General features: G+C 35.0%; 1 protein-coding gene across 2 annotated transcripts; it reads right to left on the bottom strand.

The window, feature by feature from the left end:
* Positions 1–3,245: 3,245 nt before the first annotated feature.
* LOC145567400 (ADP-ribosylation factor GTPase-activating protein AGD3-like) lies at positions 3,246–18,635 on the bottom strand. 2 transcript variants are annotated; one of them, XM_081626667.1, is made up of 19 exons: positions 18,581–18,606; positions 17,625–17,725; positions 17,405–17,475; positions 12,841–12,903; positions 12,439–12,483; positions 10,515–10,580; positions 10,365–10,412; positions 10,147–10,242; positions 10,019–10,060; positions 9,333–9,548; positions 9,092–9,223; positions 8,785–9,012; positions 8,584–8,670; positions 8,123–8,437; positions 7,530–7,675; positions 7,343–7,436; positions 6,050–6,540; positions 3,705–3,854; positions 3,246–3,578 (listed from the first exon to the last, which is right to left on the bottom strand). In XM_081626667.1, exons 3-18 carry the CDS (start codon positions 17,465–17,467, stop codon positions 3,740–3,742), a joined length of 2,247 nt encoding a protein of 748 aa, XP_081482793.1. In that variant the 5' UTR covers positions 17,468–17,475; positions 17,625–17,725; positions 18,581–18,606; the 3' UTR covers positions 3,246–3,578; positions 3,705–3,739. The 2 variants fall into 2 exon arrangements, with proteins under 2 accessions (XP_081482793.1, XP_081482794.1); XM_081626668.1 differs by having other exon boundaries at positions 3,246–3,854; positions 18,581–18,635.
* Between the last annotated feature and the right edge of the window lie 1,412 nt (positions 18,636–20,047).

The following is a 20,047-nucleotide window of genomic DNA, read 5'->3' as shown; positions in this document are numbered from 1 at the left end:
TACACGCATTAATCATGTAGGAATTACATTGCAAAATTCGTTATTCTTATTTAATCAATATTCGTGAAAGAACAATAAATAAACAATATTCGCCTTGTCTTAAGTGATAAAACAACAATTAATTATTCAAATTTTAGTCTTGATTAACGAAAGAGTACTATGTGAATTAATTAATTAAAAGTTTGTTTAAAGTGATCAAACAACACTAATTAATCAATTAAAGTTATTTAAACAATAAAAGAAAAGTGATTTATCTAAGTGCTCAGGAAACTAACCGTTCTTCTTTTATGCTAAATCTCCGTTTATGCATTTATGGACTTTCTTTCTTCTTCGTACCTTCAAGAGCTTCAATGGATGGATTAGGGTTGAAGAGTAGTTAGGAAGAAAGAGGGAAAAGTAGTATGATAGTAAGAAGGTTTGAGAGAGATTGGGGTTTTCAGAATTTAGGGTTTAGTATTTTGATTTTTCTGTTCGTTTAGAGCTGAACGAAGACCCCTATTTATAGGCGTAGGGATCTAGGTTTAGGGTTTTAGAGCCGCGCCGTCAGGTGGCGCGCGCAACTCTCTGAGTCGCGCTGGGTGCCGCGCTCATCTCAATGAGTTGCGCGCTCCAGGCGCGCGCAACTGATTGAGTTGCGCTGGTTTGCGATTTGCCTTATACGAAAAACGCGTTTTCAAAACTTTCATAACTTTTGATTGCGAAGTCGGATTAAGGCGTGTGAGATATCATTGGAAAGCTCTGAATGTCTAATTTCCAATTCCGTTAGAATTAGGTTAAAATATGTTATGTATCAAAATTTATGGCCGTTGGAGTGTAAGGGTGTCGGTTTTAGGGCCCGGTTTAGTGTTTTGATCATAACTTCTTCGTTTTGGCTCGGAATTGGGCTTATAATATACCGTTGGAAAGATCTTTAAAAGGGCTATCCATCTATATAGGCCTTGCATGGGAATTTGATGGTTGGTTTATCTGTTTGGCTCGGTTTTTTCAACAATGTAGGTTCCATTGGATCCAATCATTGCATTTGACGCATTTGGGTCCGTTATTAATCAAGTTTAAACATGTATGAACACGTTCTAATTAGTAATAGGACAAGGCTCTAAGATAAATTGGTCTCAAATATGGGTTTTAACTTACTTCATAATGCATTTCGTAGTCCATAAACACTTCAACTTTGATCTAGCATGAAGAACGGGTTTTTGTAACATCATCGCACTTCCTTTTCGGGACAAAAGGCCAAAAGTAGTTGTCTACACCTGCATATAGTACAAACTACATCTGAAATAATCTTCCAGTCATACAAATGATTAAGAACGACTAAGAGTTGGGAAGTCTCTCCATATTGCAAGTCAAGAAGTAAATAAACTCTTGGGAGTAGCATTATTGTTGCAGATAAGCCAACATATGCAAACTATATGAATTTCTCTAAAACTTTTTTAGGGAGAATGAAGATTTGACGCTAGAAAGACTACAAGCTCATAAGAATTACCTTCACTAGCTGTAATATACTAGCATAAGAAAGGTACTTCATTGTCCGACTATTAGCTTTTGCAACAACTTTACTAAGAGTTTTTAAGTGGTAAGAGGAACTCCCAAGTATATGGAGGAGAACGAATTTGCTAAACATTGATAATACTTTGCTGATCAGAATCAGGGATCCCAAAATAAATGTTACTTTTGTACAAATTTGCCTCTAAATCAAATGTTTTAGAGAAATTAAGAAGCATTGAAAAACTTAAATCAGCTCTGCAAAACATTAATTTATTATCTGTAAACATCATAGGTGTAATAGTCAATCTCTCACATCTGGATACCATATTCACAAGTACTCTTACCAATAGCAAATAGGAAAAGAGAGATAAGATCACATTGCCTAAAAAAAAACATAGGTATTGATATAAGAATATAAGATGATATAAGATACACGTAATTTCACATACACTGTTAATCAATGTATAATTTTCATGTAATTTTTATGTAACATATAATATTTCATTTATCAATGAATTTTATATCTAATATAATACTCGTACAATAGAATACAATTATTTTAGTTTTGTAAGTCATTATAAAAGTGTATTTATATGTTTTCCTTAAGGATAATTTACCTGAATTATTTTATTTACATTTGAATTAAGTTATTACGAATAAAGTGTATTATGAATGCGTATCGCGATATTGATCAGTGTTCGAGCAAATGAGTTCTCCCAAATAAGATTATGTTCAGTCACCTTCTAACATTGTAATGCTGAAAGTTATGAAATCTAACGTATCATTTGTAACAACAGCTTGATACCTAATATTTGACACCCTTAAATAATATAGTCATATTTTACATGATATAATCACGTTTATTTTAATTATATTTTAGATGATATAGTTACTATTTGATATTTTTTTTAATGATAAATTCTTTTGATTTCTGTACATAATCAGTTTCTGGATGATATAATCACTTTTCAAATGATATAATCACATTTCAAATGACTAGATGGTTGATTGCACAATAAGTTATTGTGCAACAAGTCTATGTTAGAATTTATACATTTGTAAAAGATACTGCACAAATCATTCCAAATATCCCATAAAACATTTAAGACATTATTTCCTTGGAGAACTTACCAATACAGTAGCTCAATTAAGCTTACTATAAATGATCTTGTTAGCATTGCTTTGTGTTTATTTCAAAATATAAACTATATACAGTGAGAATTTAAGATGTTAATGAATAAATTATGAATTAGCAAGTGTTAAAATAATTATCATGGTAAGTATAAAGAAACAAAAGAAGTATGTATGATAAATCTTCTGTCTCACAATTTGTGTGTTATCTAAAAGACAATTTTTATTTTTATAAATTTTTTATATTTATCGATTGCAGAATTTAGTTTCATGATCTAGGTCGTGGGATTAAAGTTATCCTAAAAACTTTTAGGGATGATGACTATTTCCTTATCCTTCACCCGACCCTATGATTCCGGTCTGCAAAGTTGAACGTGATTATCCTGCCTTTTCTTTTTAAAGTTAAACAATTATGGACATTTATTAAAGTTACAAAACTCTTCATGTTCAAGCATCGCTCCCAGTAGTCTAGGCCTCTATGGTAGCAAGCCGTAAAATTTTAATAGTCAACATTTGTATGGGGCGTCATCTGGAAGTTAAAAAAAAAAAAAACTTTGTAGCAAACTTATATCGCATATACTAGTAAATTCAATCTTTTTTTCTCTTCAATTAGAACAATTTCCATGTACCAAAATCAAATTCGTATACACGAGTGCTGAAAAATGCTAGTTATAAATGAATATAGTTACAAAATTGTATAAGCTATTGTCTAGTATCATAAGTTTTTAGACATATTCAATCCTCCAACCTTTCCTTAATGCATAGCCTAGGCACAAAGATCGACAATCTCAATCTCCAATAGTCCACCTCACATAGCAGTATTAGTTAAGAAAACACCATTATCACCAGGCTATCAGAAAATATACAAGCAAAAATGAAAAAGAAAGAACGATGATTGGAGACAGTATGATACATGATGGGAGCTATACTGTGGTAAACCATATGGACCTTGTGTAAGACTGTCAAGAAAAATGGTGAAGCATATAAATATGACCTGATAATTCTGTATGAGCTTCAGGGAAGGATACAAAATGCTGCATCTCTTAACCCCTCAAGAGAAAGCTATGTAATCCACGGTGGTATACCTCTGTGAGTCTATGCTTGTGATTTCTTCTTGTCACTATCTGTTATTATCTGTTAAGAGTGCCATAAGATCAGCATCGTTTATTTTTAGATCCAAAGCCAGCTGCATTGCAGATTTGCCTATGTTGTCAACAGTTCTACCGCTAGCTCCCCTACAACAACAAAAATTTACTGCAAGTTGTAAGCACAATTCAAGGCAATTAAGAAAGGAGAACCAAAGTAAAATAAAATCATCATTAACCCCCCTGCTACAGAATGTGATTTGTAAACTACTAAATGTGAGTCTCATGTTTTGATTTCACACAGCTCATTCTAACTCATAGCTCCACCTACTCATTGAACTGTCAACTGTTAACCTAATATGCCAACTTGCTTAATCAACCTCCTCAAACCCTGAGTTTTCTAATTTCTCTTTTCACCTTCAACACCAAAACTCAAACCCAACAACTTTCATGTATACATATTCTGCATCAAGTAATCTACCTCACACTCCCATATCCATCAGTCCAAACACACCAATATCTTTCCATACCAGACATGTATTTGATTCTTAAGTGGCTCGGACATTCAATTGCAATCCTCAAGCAATGATAGGAAAAACATGTTTAAAATCTTGACATATCTATACTGGAAAAAATTAGCAAGTCTTTCACATCTGAAGAGTTTAAGAGTCCTCAATTAAGCAAATTTCACTATTTGCTGTTCTAAAATAGCCTTAACACCTTCTATTGCATCAAATTGCCTATACAACCCTTGATCTTTGTAAGATTTTTTCACAACAGCAATTGCCTTTATCTAATTGACTTGTGCTCTTTATTTTTCTCGCCTTGACACACACTCAAGATACATAAGACTCTGTAATACACCTTATATTTTTCTTGAGATTGCTCAACCATAGCCACCATTCTCTCCAAGAGACCTATTATACTCTCTAAAAAAGTTTGTCTGTTTCGCATAGTCTTGCTCTTTGCAGAGTCAAAGAATCTTCTCAAACTATATTTCCCCTTGAACATAATGCCCTAAATCAGGTACCTGGAAACTCACCTGAAAGAATTTTACAAATCTCACAAACATCATATAATTCGTATGATTTGCACTTCACTACTCTTTGTGATGAAATGTTCCGTTTTCTAAAAACCTGTTAAATACCATCAAGTCATATGACACAACAAAGGCCATAGTAGTCTTTCCTTCTTATTCTTTTAACCTACCCTGCTCCCACTGTGAATGACTTCATATCCTGGCCTCCAAATACACTTTGTATCAGTCCTTTTTTTTTTTTTTTTTTTTTTTTCTTTTTTCTTTTGTATCAGTCCTTTTTTCCCATTTCATCAAATGCAAGGAAAGCAAGCCATACGCAATTCAACCTACCAACAATGACGAGGTTCTTCCAGCTGTTCTCTTTCAGTTCACTGTCTACTACTATCCCAAATTTATGCTTTATGGCTTCTGTCAGCCTATCTTGCTAGGTCCAACAAATAAGGTTCACAGTTTCCTCAGCACAAGCAAATTTATATCCTTTCTGTTAACCCTGTTAAATGTGATTACAGGCTTTCCACAAGTCTCAATGCTTGACTGTAGAATACAAAGTTCTAGTGCGGGCAATTAGTAGCCACCCTGACATTGTCCAAAGTCTGGAGAATCTAGTTTAGGACAGATCTGGCTATTAAAGGAAGCTTAGTAACCTACACCTTCACTTGAACTGGACTAGCTGGGCAGAAGTAAATAGAAGATTAAGGGAAGAAAATTGCTCTGACAGATTTCTAGAAACAGCAACAATTAAACGATAAACAGAAGCATATGAGAGGCTTGGTTATCTTCCATAAAACAAAATTAAACAAAAGGAAGCTCTCAATTATATTGACCATAAATTCTCTCTTTAACATGATCTATTTATAACGATTGGAATTAGCAATTGATTTTCTATGACGAAGAGGATGAAAACCACTGGCCCCTTCTTAGGAAGCAATTCACCCATGTCTGAGTTTAATACAATATAATTAATATTAGGTAGTTGATGCTGCAGCTCAAGCTAGATAATTCTTAAAGTATGAGTACAGAACTTAAACACCTTCAAAATACCAAGGTCCATGTCTAGAGTTTTTTTTTTTCATTGTCACGGTCACATACTCTGTACTTAGAGTTTAGTCAGGTGCACTATTTATAATACAGATAGGCAGTTTACGTTAAATTTTAAGTTCATGTCTTTCCAAAAGCTCAATGGCTTCCTAAGGAAAAGATTGTTCGGAAAGAGTGAGAGAAGTGGGATGTCTTTGAAAGCAATAATGAAAGAAATACAAAAATCCATAGAGAAGAAAAAGATGGGGATGCTCAAGATAAAGAATACCTCATGAGAAGTACTTTTGCTATATCAGTTTTCCGTTCTGATATACAATGATGAAGTGGTGTTCGACCTCTTGAGTCTACAGCATTTATATTAGCACCATACTGCAGGAGCAATTCGACCATGCCTACATCAGCAAATTGACAGGCAAGGTGAAGTAGAGAGCAACCATCAAGAGAATTGTCTCTAGAGGCATCTTTTCCCTTAATTAGTGAGCTCAGCGATCTTGAGGCAGTCCTGTCAACAGATTTTGCTCTACCTCTATCAGCATCGTGAATAAGGGGAGTCTCATCCGACTTTCTCGCTCTAGGCATAATAAATGATTTGGCGGATGATGGTTGACGGTGCATGGCATTAACATCTGCTTCAGAGCATACAATAAGGTGATAAACTGCTTGCTTGTTATTGGCACGGACACTCTCCCACATCTGTTGCGGCACAGAGAATGCATTTTGATTTCCTTTGGCCTTGCGAACAAATACTTTTTCTTCATACTGCAGCAAAGGAAAGTCATCATCACCTTTTGGGGTTAAATTGAAGCTCTAACTATTACAAGAGTTGTCATATCAATTCAGTATATAATTATGCTGCTAAGCAAAAGAAGATAGGAAAGTTTAGTCCTACGAATCTAGAAATGTGGAAAGAAACCTTTCAGTTCTCACACAAGAAATTTAGACGGGAAAGACAAATAGGAACATGAGATATTTTTCCAATAAAATAAAAAATTATTAGGCGTGGTCTAGCTAGTTAGGCATTAAATCATTCAGCAAGATTCAACTGCACATGGTGGGGCCTGATGGGACAAAATATCAGGCTGGAAGTTTTTTAAAATTCAATCTGTTAAGAAAAAAAAGTTGCAGATCAAAGAGTTTTCAGGAAGAATAATTTGGAAGAGTTAATACACAAACACATAATTGCAAAGACAATGTAAATTAAATTTATTTTGCCAAAATTTATATCTGCGTTATTGTGTCTATGAAAGCTCTTGCCTCTGATATTTCTATGCTATGTGTTATAAGAGACAATGAGATATTACATATTCTAGTATGGGTGGGTAGAAATTAGATTCATTTGAATTTCAAACATTCAATTTCCAGCCATGAGCACATGAATACAAATCCTATATATTATTTTGTTTTTATCTTAGATTCAATTGTGGACAACAGTCAAAGAGGTGATGATCTCATATCACAAGTCTACGTCAATAAAATTCGGTTGTCAAAATAACAAACACCTAATAAGAAGTCAATACAATGGATCATATAAATGAAATTTAATGAAACATAAGCCTGATACCTTTGCATGAATGAACAACTCTTTGACTGCAACAGGATCACTGGGTGTAGGCTTCTTCATGAACGCCGGTTTATGTTGCTCTGACTTTGGGAAACTGCAAATGTGAGCAAAGATTTTAGCACAGCAGCAAAGATTTAAAAAATTACATATTATATCTTTATATGTTGTGAAAGCATACGTCACTTACATTACCGGTCGTTCATCCGTTTGAGAATAGTTTCGAGCATGCAAAAATTCTTCCCAGACTGAATTTGCATAGACATTACCTAAGGCTTGAAACAATGATATAACAGAAGGCTCCCACACTCTTACATCCAGTGTTAATGACCTTACCTGTAATCAGTAAAAGGCATCACCAATCAGCACAAAACAAAAGCTCGATAAAATTTAATCAAGAGTCTGAGAGCAGCAGATGCATTTGACTGAGGAATAAGTAAATAGAATAAGCAGCAATCTGAGTAAACCAGCTCAAGTGACAATAAGTAGAAACTAAAACACATATTTTGAAGCGCCAATTCAAGATACTGTTAATCAAGTAGTCATAGCCTCGTAGTGGTGCAAAGAACTTTAAAGAAACGTATCTAATTTAGAAATCAAAAGTAAGTAGATAATGTTCTACTCGCTCATGATTAAGTGGATGGAGAGGAAGATAAATCTTCAGTCAATCATTGGAAATCTGATGCTACAATTACAAATTACTTTTCACTATGAAACTTTGAACTTAAATTCCAGTGCCACGCTTCACTGAAAGAAGCATTTAACATAATTTGTGTGACAAACCTTTGATATATGAACCCCAAGATTGCGATGGACACCAGAACATTCAATGCAAATGAGAATGCCAAGGTTTAAGGAAGCCCAGTCAGGTCCAGTAGCACCACAATCAGCACATTTTTCATTACCAGTCACCTTTCTTAAGAGATCAATAGGTTTTTCAATTCTCACACTATGTCGTTGCTGCTGGAAACTACGAGGTCCAAATGAATTTGAAGAACCTTCTTCAGTGGCTGATGGATCAGAAATAGAGGAACCTTCAGAGGAACCACTATCTGACATACTGACTGGATCCCTTTGATCTCCCCTCGATGAAAGTCGCTGGCAGTGCAGTAAAGTATGCTTTAGCAGAATGGTTTGGAAAAAAAAGAACAAAAAAAACTAAACTAAACAAGCCATATTTTATTCAATGTTTGTCATTATAAAACAGTAGGAAATAAAAGAAACAAAATACATTACAGATATACCCCTTCAATGGCTTGTGAGGATAGCAATGAAGCAATTACTCCTCTTATCTTCTCAATCCACTCCATTTGATCTGTTGCATTCTCAGCCTACATATCCCAAGAAGTAGTATTCACATTAGGATTTAATTTTAAAACATTATGCTCAGCTAGTCAACTTAGAAATTCTATGGGCCTTGCATTACAAATGAAAATGGCAAGTACCTGCAAGGTGTAAGTCTTCACAGGAGAGATGATCCTGAAGCAAAATCTCATATCTGACTGCTCAGCATCAAGCTTTATTGTTGATGTTAGCAGGTTGACAGTGTGACGAGCCACAGACTTTTCTTCACTGCTGACAACATTATTGTGAGAAGAGGAGATCCATCGACCAAGTACTGAGCCAGGGTCAACAGAGCTATGAAGTGGACTAGAAAGCCTACTTGTTGCCATCTGAATACAATGAAAAGCAAATAAGTGGAGGTTGAATATATCAACCTGATATGCGAGCTTTTATTTTTTTTGAACTTACAGATGTCTTGCTCCGGGGCTTTCGATAATAATATAACATCCCTCGACTGTCGAGAACAAAATACCTTCGTTTCCAGTCAGCCCTCAAACTAGAAGAACGCTTAAATAGGTAACCTTGTCGAATGATTTGGACCTGTAAACAGAAACTAAAAGTAAATATATGAAAAATAAGGAGCTACGAAGAACTGAAATTAATAGGCATTTGACATAGGCTCTGATTTTGACAGCAAATTGTGAAACACCTTTCCATTTGCAGAAGACTGCATAACTTCTTCCACTGATTTATTGGTGCTTTTGGTAAAAGGTTGTGGACAATCCACTCCAGAAAGATCATTAGACCCATTAACAGATTGTCTACTTTGTTCATCTATCTGCCTTTTGTACTCTTTCATCTTTTCATTGAGGGATGTGAGCTCGTTGCTGGAGTTTTGTTTTGACTGCTCAGCGTAGTCAAGAATCTGCAAGAGACATTTGGTAGTTATAACAAATACTTTCTCATGGAGGGACTAAAAAACAAAAGGTGACTTCTATCATTTGGTATATGAATAAGATATGAATGAGAAAAACAACTAAAGCAGATTAGAAACAAGACCAACTGGAATTTAGTGGACTTGGAGAACAACTGTTTTTTATTTTAAAAAAAAAAATCGCTCTACCGATTTGTGCTCCATCCCCATGCACGAGGATGAATCCAACATGGATACTTGAAGTGAAATAAATTTGTCCAAGTAACATGATTGCACTACTCGAGCTTATTATATATTTTTATTTAAAAAACCACAAAGCTGAAATGAAATGTCACTTAAAAAATTGCAATATTGCATTATTTGAGAACAGTCAATGCAAAAGAAAACATCAATAAAACACACTGACCATATTACAAAATACAAACTAGAAACATAAAATCACAAGATACAATAAGACAAACCTGCTTCATAAATGGTTCCATCTGATGCAACAATTCATAACCCTGGAAAGCAAACAATTAAAATATAATCAAATACCGCACACATCACAGATAGCAGATTACACTGATGGTGCCAACATATAATGTACCTGTTTAAAGTAATGGAGATGTGCATCCATTGATCGGCTAACAGATTCCAGAAACTCATAATGTTTTTTTGCTTCCACATTTGAAAGAGAAGTAACCTGCAGTTTGAATTTAGAGAATTCTACCTCATTAATTTAGATGCAGACAATCAATTATTACAAATATAGTTTCAGGGGAACTTCATATTGTGAAAGATCAAGAGGACAAAACAAACTCATACCAAATTGAAACGTGCTTGATCATATTGAGCTCTTGCAGTGTGAAGTTCCTGGAAGGTCTCTCTACCAAATTAGATTATGAGAAATAGTGATCATTGAAAAAAAATAGTTATCATGCATCCATCAGAACAATTTTGGCAAAGGACTACTACCTCCTCTGTGCTGGCCACTGTATCCTTCCTGGCACTTTTCTTCAGCGACAAAAACTTCTCACGAGCCTACAAAAACGGTATATTATGGCAATTTAGTTTGAGTGTCACAAGAAAGGGAGGGTGGTTTCCAATATTTACTTCTCTTGAATAGCATTATTTCACAAAAGGGGGGAGGTAAGGGAATCCCCCAACTCCCAAGCAAATGTAGTGGGGGGGCACAAAAGTTTCCCACCAACTCCACCAAGCTTGCTTGGTTATATTTAATAGGAAAAATTGGCAAAAATAATACAAATTTTAAGCGGTCCGCCAAAAATAAGTTAACATTTTGATTATTTCTAAATAATACAAACTTTAGGGAGTGTCCGCTTTAAACAAGTTGTGACCGGTTGGTAACTTGATTAATAGGTATTCAAGACACGTGTCATTGTTTTATTGGTTTAACAATTTAATTTTTAAAAAAAATTTATCTAATGTTTCTAATTTTTAAAAGATAAAATAATATTAATTATTATTAATATAACTATAAAAAAAAAAAAAAACCCAACCCCCTCCCCCACCAGCCACACCTTCCCCGGTGCTCCGGCTACCCCTTGCTGGCGTTGCAGCCACCGCCCTCGCGCTGGCGACCCCGATCCCCGCAGCCCTACCCCTTCCCTCTCCCTTCTCGACTCCACGACAAAACCCACAAAAACCATTATCCCCCACCACTGAAAACCCCAAACCGCCACTTCCACCACTCCCGAAACCCTAGCGGCTAGGGTTTTTGATGATGGGGAAGGTCCGATTGCGGGTTTCGGGGGCAGGAGAGGGATGTTTCGTGGTTTTTTTTGTGGGGAGTGAGGGGATTACGTTTATGGTGGTTTGGAGGAAGAGGAAGTGGTTTCGATGATGGTGGTTCGGAGGGAGGGAGAAGGCGAAGGTGGGGTAGGAATGGGTGGCGGCCGACGAGGTGGCTGGGCTGAGCGCCGTCAGGTTTGGGGGAGGTCGGTTATTGGTGGGGGAGGAGGGACTTTGGGGGAGGGGATTCAATGGTTCAGGCAGCGCTGGGAAAAGGGAAGGGGGAAGTGGGTGACGCGCAGGGAAAGTGCCGGCACCGGGGAGTGGGATTTGGGCGCAACCGGCACAGGAGGGCAGGGAGGGTGGCTAGCGGCGGTGGTGGCCGGTGGATGAGATGTTTTCTAAAAAAAAAAAATTTTGAAGAAATTTTTTAAAAATATTTTAATTGTTAATTAAAGTTGTTATTAAGAGTTAATTATATTGTTAAACAAATTTATTAAAAAGAAAAAAAAAAATTAACCAGTCATTCAAGTTGCAAGTAAAATTACTTGTTTAAAGCGGACACTACCTAAAGTTTGTATTATTTAGAAATAATAAAAAGTTTGGCTTGTTTTTGGTGGATCGCTCAATTATTTTTGATAATTTTTCCTATTTAATATTCTAAATAGGTTTAGGAATTAGGACATATTTTAATAAATGATATTCTACATGTATTCTCCTTCAATAAGAATATTCTAAAAAAGTTTTAATAATATCACACTTATAACGCCTGCTTACCCCATAAGCCATACAGGAATAGGAAAAAAAAAAGAAAAAAAAAACCCTTAAAAGTCACCTTAGCTAAATCGAATAATGAAATTTATGATGCCATCAAAATGATGATGCGAACAGGAGAGTTACTCACATTAGAATCTTAAACATAAAAAATAAAAAAAGAGTAAAAAAAACAGATTGGCTTTTGCACAAGTGAATACATTCCAAGACATAAATTGCGAATCCGTAATCAATGCTAAAGATCATTACGCAGCACTTTATAATTAAATCAATTGGAAGAATAGAGCATGCATTTGGAAAATTGAATGGCAATCAAAATGTGTAATAGCAATCCAGATTTTACTTTCTAACTTAGAGAAAACAGATTGTTCACCTGATCATATGAAGCAGCAGCCTTGTCAAACCGTTTTCGAGCTTCCTGTTTTAAAACACAATAGATCCTTATATAAGTATGTAAAGTCATATAAGCATGTTAAGCTTGATCATATCACATGCACTAATAATTCTAGGTGTGTCTTGTTTTCACACGATGAGCTTCATAAAAAGCATAGTAGATTCTGTAGAGGAATCCTATGACTCACAAGAACCACCTCAAGTTCATGACGGATTCTTCACGAACATTATATCAGATGTGGAGCAAATCATTAAAAGCAGAATGAAATAAGATAAACTAGAATTAAGTTGATTGTGGGTTCATTCTAAGCTTCCATTTTTCTTATTTTGGAAGAAATAAGTGCACAGAAATAAAACAGATATGGTAGATACCATCAAGTACCTTGACATCATATAGGTCGACATTGACAAATTGTAGCAGCTTAACGTTTAGTAAATTCTCCACCTAGTGTAGCCAAAAGATAAAATCAGCACTCAAAAGGACAATAATACAATAAACAACACACCATAAGTTTTCTATACAGACATGGAAAAAACTCCCTTAATTCACAGGGAAACACCAAGTGTAGTCAATGACAGTTAACATTTTTACTCACTCCGTTATAAGTTAAACACAAACCATTTAGACAGTAGGAACTTTACAGTCTTCAACAAATATGTTCAGCTAACAATTATCTCGGTTATTTCATATTTAATTTTTAATAGAATTGTACGTAAAAACTAGGGTTTTGTTATTTACTCACGCTTTAAGTGCTTTTTTTTTCACAATTTGATAGCAAAGTCCCAGCGGGGAGAAACTACTCATTAATCAAACTCAAGTCATCAAAGCTCAAAAGATACAATAAGAGAAGAAAAATCAGACATTCAGAAACTTTTACCAATATCCCACACACTTGGACATGAACCACCTAATATGCTCTCTCCCACAAAAGACGAAGCAATAGTCTATCACTAGCAAACTCTAAGATATTGCCAACAAACAAATGGAATGAGCTCAAACCCTGTTCGTTCCCACACATCTTTACAGACTTGTAGATTCCATAACAATCTTTTAAAATCCAAACTCCCCTGCAAGCTTCATAAGACCGACTTGATGAGCACCCTTGTGCTTCCAGACTTCCACATATTTCATGCCCCACACTTTTGAGAATAACAATGTGGGACACAAGGAATGCGATTTTTCAATGGGGGCAAATTTTTTTTCCCTGCAAGTCGTAACATTTTTCAATTGAGGCGATTTCATTTTTCCTGCAAGTCGTAACATTCTAGAACAATGCAAATCAGAGCCACCAGTAACTTGTGGAGTGATAACACATTGACCAAACTCAGAAGTTAAGTAACCAATATCAGATGAATGTGGTAGCACCAACTACCAAGTCTACCAACAACACATCCATCCACTCACAGCTAAACTAAACTAGTAAACTTCTCTTTCAAACAATTTGAGATAGATATTATGATTACTTTTAGTAGTATATTTCTACACTGAAATCTATGCACCACATTTATTCAATATAAAGATAAAAAATAATACATGCACCACTATTGATACTACCTATGTTCTTTTTTGTGTCCCATTAAGTATATTCCATTCAAAGAGAGAAACTTTGGCAATGATGGATTAGAAATAACATATTCATGTGGGGTTTTGTTATTCATCTCAAAGTATAGTTTCAAAATAATAACATGTTGATGCGTATCCAAGACATCAATATCATCATTTTATTATTTTTATTTATTTTTGTTGAGTCATCTATTAATCATGAGGTTGAGTGGCGTCAATCCAAAAGTTACGCGTGATTAATCGAATTAGAGTTGGAGTAGAATTAGTAGATTGATAAGATATTATTTTCTAATATTATTAGAAGATATATTTTGCTATTTAGGATAGGTTATTTGATATCTATATCTTATATATTTTATATATCTTTTAGTTATCCTAACGGCATGGGATGTTTGCCTATAAATATTCTTTATTTTCATTATTAAAGGTAGAGAAGTTTTGAGTTATGATCAATTCATATGAATTGTTTTAGCAAGAGAATTGCATATGATATTTTGCTGAGAAAGCTACCAATTTAATTGTTATTTAGTCTTGGCTAGATTAAATAGCTTCATATCCCCAAAATTCTTGAAGAGTCCATAGAAATACGCATCAAATTGGTGTGTCTGCTGCTATCGCTGTTAGGCGAGCGAAACGGAGCACTTCTTGAAGTTCATGCAAAATTTTGTTGAAATCGGGCCTAATAAAAATCAGTTTTGTAGGTCAGATTGTTTGGCTTTGTTCTCCTTCGTTTCTAAAGCTTTTGGGGTGATTCTTTTTTTCAAATTGGTTAACTTTTTGTCTAGTTTTTACCTGAGGAATTTGAGAATTTTATGAGTAGCGTAGATATTAAACTGGGTTCGTTTTTGGCAACTGGTCAAAAATCGAATTAGTCAGACAGTGTTGAGAAGAAATTAAACTGCAACCACTTGGCTGGGTATTTTTTGCTGAAATTTTGATCGAGTCTTGTAGACATATAGGGCTAGCATCATACAAAATTTCAGAATTTTTCAAGGTGTTTTGATTGGGTTTTTGTCCTCGAACTTTCGATCAATTTTCGGGACTGGTTTTGTGTGTTTTCTTATTCACTTCAACATGGTGAATCAAGCTAAATTTGCTGCATTGTTGGATGAGCTCAAGAAAATTAATGCTCGATTGGATAAGTCGGAAGAAGTTAATGCGACACTCCAGCAAGAACTACATAACCGTGACTCAACTCCGCACACACGCAATCACACAGTTGAAGAGATCAAACTTGCTGATTTGCCCACTTTTGAAGGTGATGGAGACCCGGAAACTTATCTTGATTGGGAACGAAGGTTAGACCGTCTCTTTAGGTACAAGAACCTAGATGACACTAAGAGGTTTCACTATGCTATTCTTAAACTGGCCAAATATGCATCTCTTTGGTTTGAATCCTTTCAAAACCAACAAGAATGAGATGGGAAAGCACAACTTGCAACTTGGACTGAATTAAAACAAAAGATGAAGAAGAAATTTGTGCCACGATCGCATGAACAAGACTTGTTTTTGAGGCTAAACTCTTTGCAATAAGGGTACATGACAATTGATAACTATATCAAGGGATTTGAGAGGTTATATATAGCATGTGATTGTAAGGATGAGGAGGAACAAAAAATTGCTAAGTTTGTTCTTGGCCTCAACGCAAGCCTGCGTTTTAAGGTCGAATTGCAGCCCCTAACTACCTTCGATGACGTTTGCTCGTTGGCTATGAAGCTGGAAAAACAGAACAAGGGGAAGAGTTCGGTTTTTGGGCAATTTTCGGCACCAAAAGCTGAGCATATTGCTGCCCACGAAACTGAACAACAAGCTGCCACCAAAGACGACACCATGGCTGCCTTAAAAAGAAAACTTGAAAAGGCTCCACTCTCGCAGCAACCAACGAGGAAGACAGTATGTTTTCGGTGCCAAGGTTTGGGTCATGTTGCCAAACAATGCCCCAATCGTTCCATGGTTACACGGGAGGAATTTTATACGTTTATGTTGCATAATATGGATGATGTTACAGTAGATGAGCAACAACAACTTTTGAACGATATTACATCGTCGGATTTTTGGGAAGCTCAACCAGGATGCACTCCGGAAGATGAGGGACATGCTTTGGTCTTGCGGCGTTCTATGATTTCCGCTTCGGAGGATGATTTTGACACTCAAAGTTGTAATCTCTTCCACTCAAATTGTCTTGTTAAGGATAAAGTGTGCTCTCTTATCATTGATAGTGGAAGTTGCACTAATGTGTGTGCTCTAAATTTAGCCGAATCTTTGCAATTACCTATGCGTAAACACCCTCATGCTTACAAATTAAATTGGTTGAATGACGATGGAGGTGTTTGGGTTCGAAAGCAAGCATTGGTGGATGAAATGTGGTTCGACGCAATTCCTATGATTGCTTGTGCTCTACTTTTAGGTCGTCCATGGAAAACCGATCGTCGTGTCATCCACAATGGCAAGACAAATGAGTATTCTGTGCTTATGGGGGATAAACGGTTGCTCCTCCAACCTTTACCACCACGAAGGTAGTCATCTACAACTAAACAAGAGAGTTCTAATAATCATGTATGCTTGAGTTCTTGCCGTGACGAGGTGCTTGATACTACCACTACTAAGAAAGATCGACACAACCAAGTACTACAATTGAGGAAGGGTACAACATTGGATGTTGGTGATCGAGTTTGGTTGTCACTCACAGCTCAAAGGCTTCACGTGAATCACAAGGATGGTGAACCTATGGATGAGGGTCCATTCCAAATCATTGACAAGGTGGGGTATGAAACCTTCAAGGTCCTATTGGGTGATGGAGTGTGTGCTAACTTGTCTTCGTGCGACCTAGTTCCTTGTTTTCCCGATGAAACTTGAGGACAAGTTTTTTTTCAAGAGGGGGAGTATGATGCGTATCCAAGACATCAACATCATCATTTTATTATTTTTATTTATTTTTATTGAGTCATCTATTAATCATGAGGTTGAGTGGCGTCAATCCAAAAGTTATGCGTGATTAATCAAATTAGAGTTGGAGTAGAATTAGTAGATTGATAAGATATTATTTTCTAATATTATTAGAAGATATATTTTGCTATTTAGGATAGGTTATTTGATATCTATATCTTATATATTTTATTTATCTTTTAGTTATCCTAACGGCATGGGATGTTTGCCTATAAATATTCTTCATTTTCATTATTAAAGGTAGAGAAGTTTTGAGTTATGATCAATTCGTATGAATTGTTTTAGCAAGAGAATTGCATATGATATTTTGCCGAGAAAGCTACCAATTTAGTTGTTATTTAGTCTTGGCTAGATTAAATAGCTTCATATCCCCAAAATTCTTGAAGAGTCCATAGAAATACGCATCACATGTAATCATTTATTACAAAGGAAGTACCTGTGATCTAAGAACTTCCTTGTACGTACCGATCTCTCTCAAGGCAATAGTAAATTTTGCCATGACTGGGCCTGTATTAGATGATTACACATGAAAATATATATGATGAACCGAAAATATGGATTAGAAAATCCTAAACAAAATAACTTTAAAAAACAATCTTCTAAAGAGAAGCATTATATTATCCATATAGAAGAGGAGAAAATCAAAGATGAAATACCTCCAAAAGAAACACCTAAAGGATCATTATTCCCTCCTGCAAATGTTTCAAGTGCGCTTGCAAAAGCAACATCTGCATCATAACCCTCTCCAAGCCCTTCCCTGGATTCATGTTGATAGCACAAGTTCAGAAAATTAGAAAGAAAAGGAGCTTAGGGCGCAGCATGTCACAACCTTCATTGATGAATATGAGCTTGCTGACACAAATTCCTAAAAAACACAAGATATAGCACTTGTTCAAGTCATCCTATATTTCCTTTACTGCTTTTGCATTAGCACACTAGCTTATTCAATAAAAAGGTCCAAGCTCCTTAAAAACACTCCTTACATCTATACTCCTTAAAAATAAAGATGAAACCAAATATTGAGAAAACTAGTTAATCCTCATGGTTATAATCAACAGGAGTCCAAATACCCCAAAAAACATGTTGCAACTAGTTAAATACAAGTAGCATTCAGCCAATAAAACAACAGGCCTCCTGACAAATGTTTAATTAACTCATAAACTTCCTACCGCTAATTCTCACTTCTAATAGTTATCTGTTCTGAATAAAAAGTCAAAGACCCTCCATACATAAAGCCCAACCCCTTCACCGGTCATTACAATAAACCAATCTGTAAGGAAGGATAAAAGGGGCGTTCAACAAGTCATGAATAGATAATCGATCACAAAAAAGTCTCTAGGCCATGGATGATTTAACGTTGCTGGTACATAAACTTAATACTGTGCTTAAAACCAATTAAAATAGTAACATAAATAATTGCCAAACTTATGAAGGAAACAAGATAATATATATAGAACTATATAAGCTACTAAAATACAACAAACTCCTAGACCCCAATATAAAGGACACTTGAGACTTGAGAGCCTCATTTATCGCATTGATGAAGGTATTATACATTATATAAGAATCAAGCAAAAACAGCAGAAAAATAAAAAAAATGTTGCTGCCTTACGTGTACTTGTGACATCCTTTGTAAAACTTTAAACTTCGATCCTTCAGCAATTCAGAGTTTTCTTCCAAGCATTGAAGCTGTTTCACCAACCAAATAATATAGCTAAGTACTTTGTTCAGCTGGGAACTACTCGGGGTGAAATTCCCCATTACAAAAAAACAAATAAAAATCTTTTTAAGTAATTTTACAGTTTCAATTATACACATCCTATCAAAGAAAAAGCTGATTTATATCTGGTTTTAATGCTTGGACCACCAACTCTTATTAGCTAATGGTAACATTTTGATCAATTTTGAAAGCTAATATAAGAAACTACCAATTATTTGTTTTTATTCATATGGTACACGAGCAACATTAAAAACAGAATTTAATCTCAGGTCTGGAGTATCAACCCAGGCTTTAACTTTTAACAAACAAATTAAGTTCATTGGCATTGTAAAGACCATGTAATCAAATCGGATGATACATAGACTAAAACAAATTATAACAACAGCTTTCATTGTCCTAAATTGTATTAACAAAATCCCTTGTAATTTGTTATACCTCATATACAGTGATCAAATAAAAATTAGAAAAAATCAAATAAAATGAAAATTATGTAAGATATAATAACCTGAGTTCTAAACATGGGAGAATCATCCAGCTTTAAAAAGTCCAATTTTGAGCCTTCGCCCATTCTTTTCTGCAAAACAATATTTCAATAATTCCATACCAAAAATTTACATAAAAAAAAAAAAAAAAAAATTGAAAAATACCCACATAAATGTATACTTTCTGACAAAATTAAGGATTAAATTAAATACCCGAGGAGATAGACCGTAACAGAACATGCAATTTCCTTCAAACAAGCAATTCTCTTACTTTTGCAATTTTTTGATACCAAATTTTTGATGAATTTATGAATGAAGTTTGAAAAAATCAAACCCAGAAAAGGCCTTAATTCAAGAACAAATTTTTAATACTATATAGAAAAATGATCACGTAAAGCAGGGAATTCCAAATTCCATAGAAAGAAATAAAAATAAAAGAGAGAGAAAAAGTGGATATCTGGAAATATTTTCTAATTATAAACATTTAGTTTTTCAGTTGAAAAGGAAAGTACTTAAATTAATTAAAACAGATAAGATAAAATAAAATGGAAGATTTGTGCATTTGTCATTGTTTTATTTTTGAGAGAGAAAAAAGGAGCGCGTTAAGAGGACGGCTTTTCATGTTTTTTTATTTAAATGACAAAACAAGATTTGGTGATGCCCAAAAAAAACATGGGAGGCATGTCTGTTTCTTTCTTTCTTTTTTTTTTTCTTTGTTTTTTCACAATGTTTATATTGTTGTGTGTGTTTATGTCAATTTTCATCCTTTTATGAGAACGACTTCTTTGAAATAGGGTGCTCTTATTGATTTTTTTCGGATGGAAAGCCAATATCTAAATTATCCGTTGTATATAGTTGTTAGTTTATATTACTTTTT

The sequence above is a fragment of the Chenopodium album genome, chromosome 11 (assembly GCF_948465745.1).
Source record: "Chenopodium album chromosome 11, dcCheAlbu1.1, whole genome shotgun sequence".
In the NCBI taxonomy this organism is placed as follows: Eukaryota; Viridiplantae; Streptophyta; class Magnoliopsida; order Caryophyllales; family Amaranthaceae; genus Chenopodium; species Chenopodium album.
This window is presented reverse-complemented; position numbering and strand designations above follow the sequence as displayed.

Excerpts from the sequence above, each read along its gene's own strand:
- LOC145567400 (XM_081626668.1), bottom strand. The coding sequence starts at position 17,467 with ATGGCAAAATTTACTATTGCCTTGAGAGAGATCGGTACGTACAAGGAA. Across the intron at positions 10,243-10,364 it reads ATCAAGCACGTTTCAATTTG|GTTACTTCTCTTTCAAATGT; the intron begins GTATGAGTTTGT and ends TTCAAACTGCAG. Across the intron at positions 7,676-8,122 it reads TTGGGGTTCATATATCAAAG|GTAAGGTCATTAACACTGGA; the intron begins GTTTGTCACACA and ends TACTGATTACAG.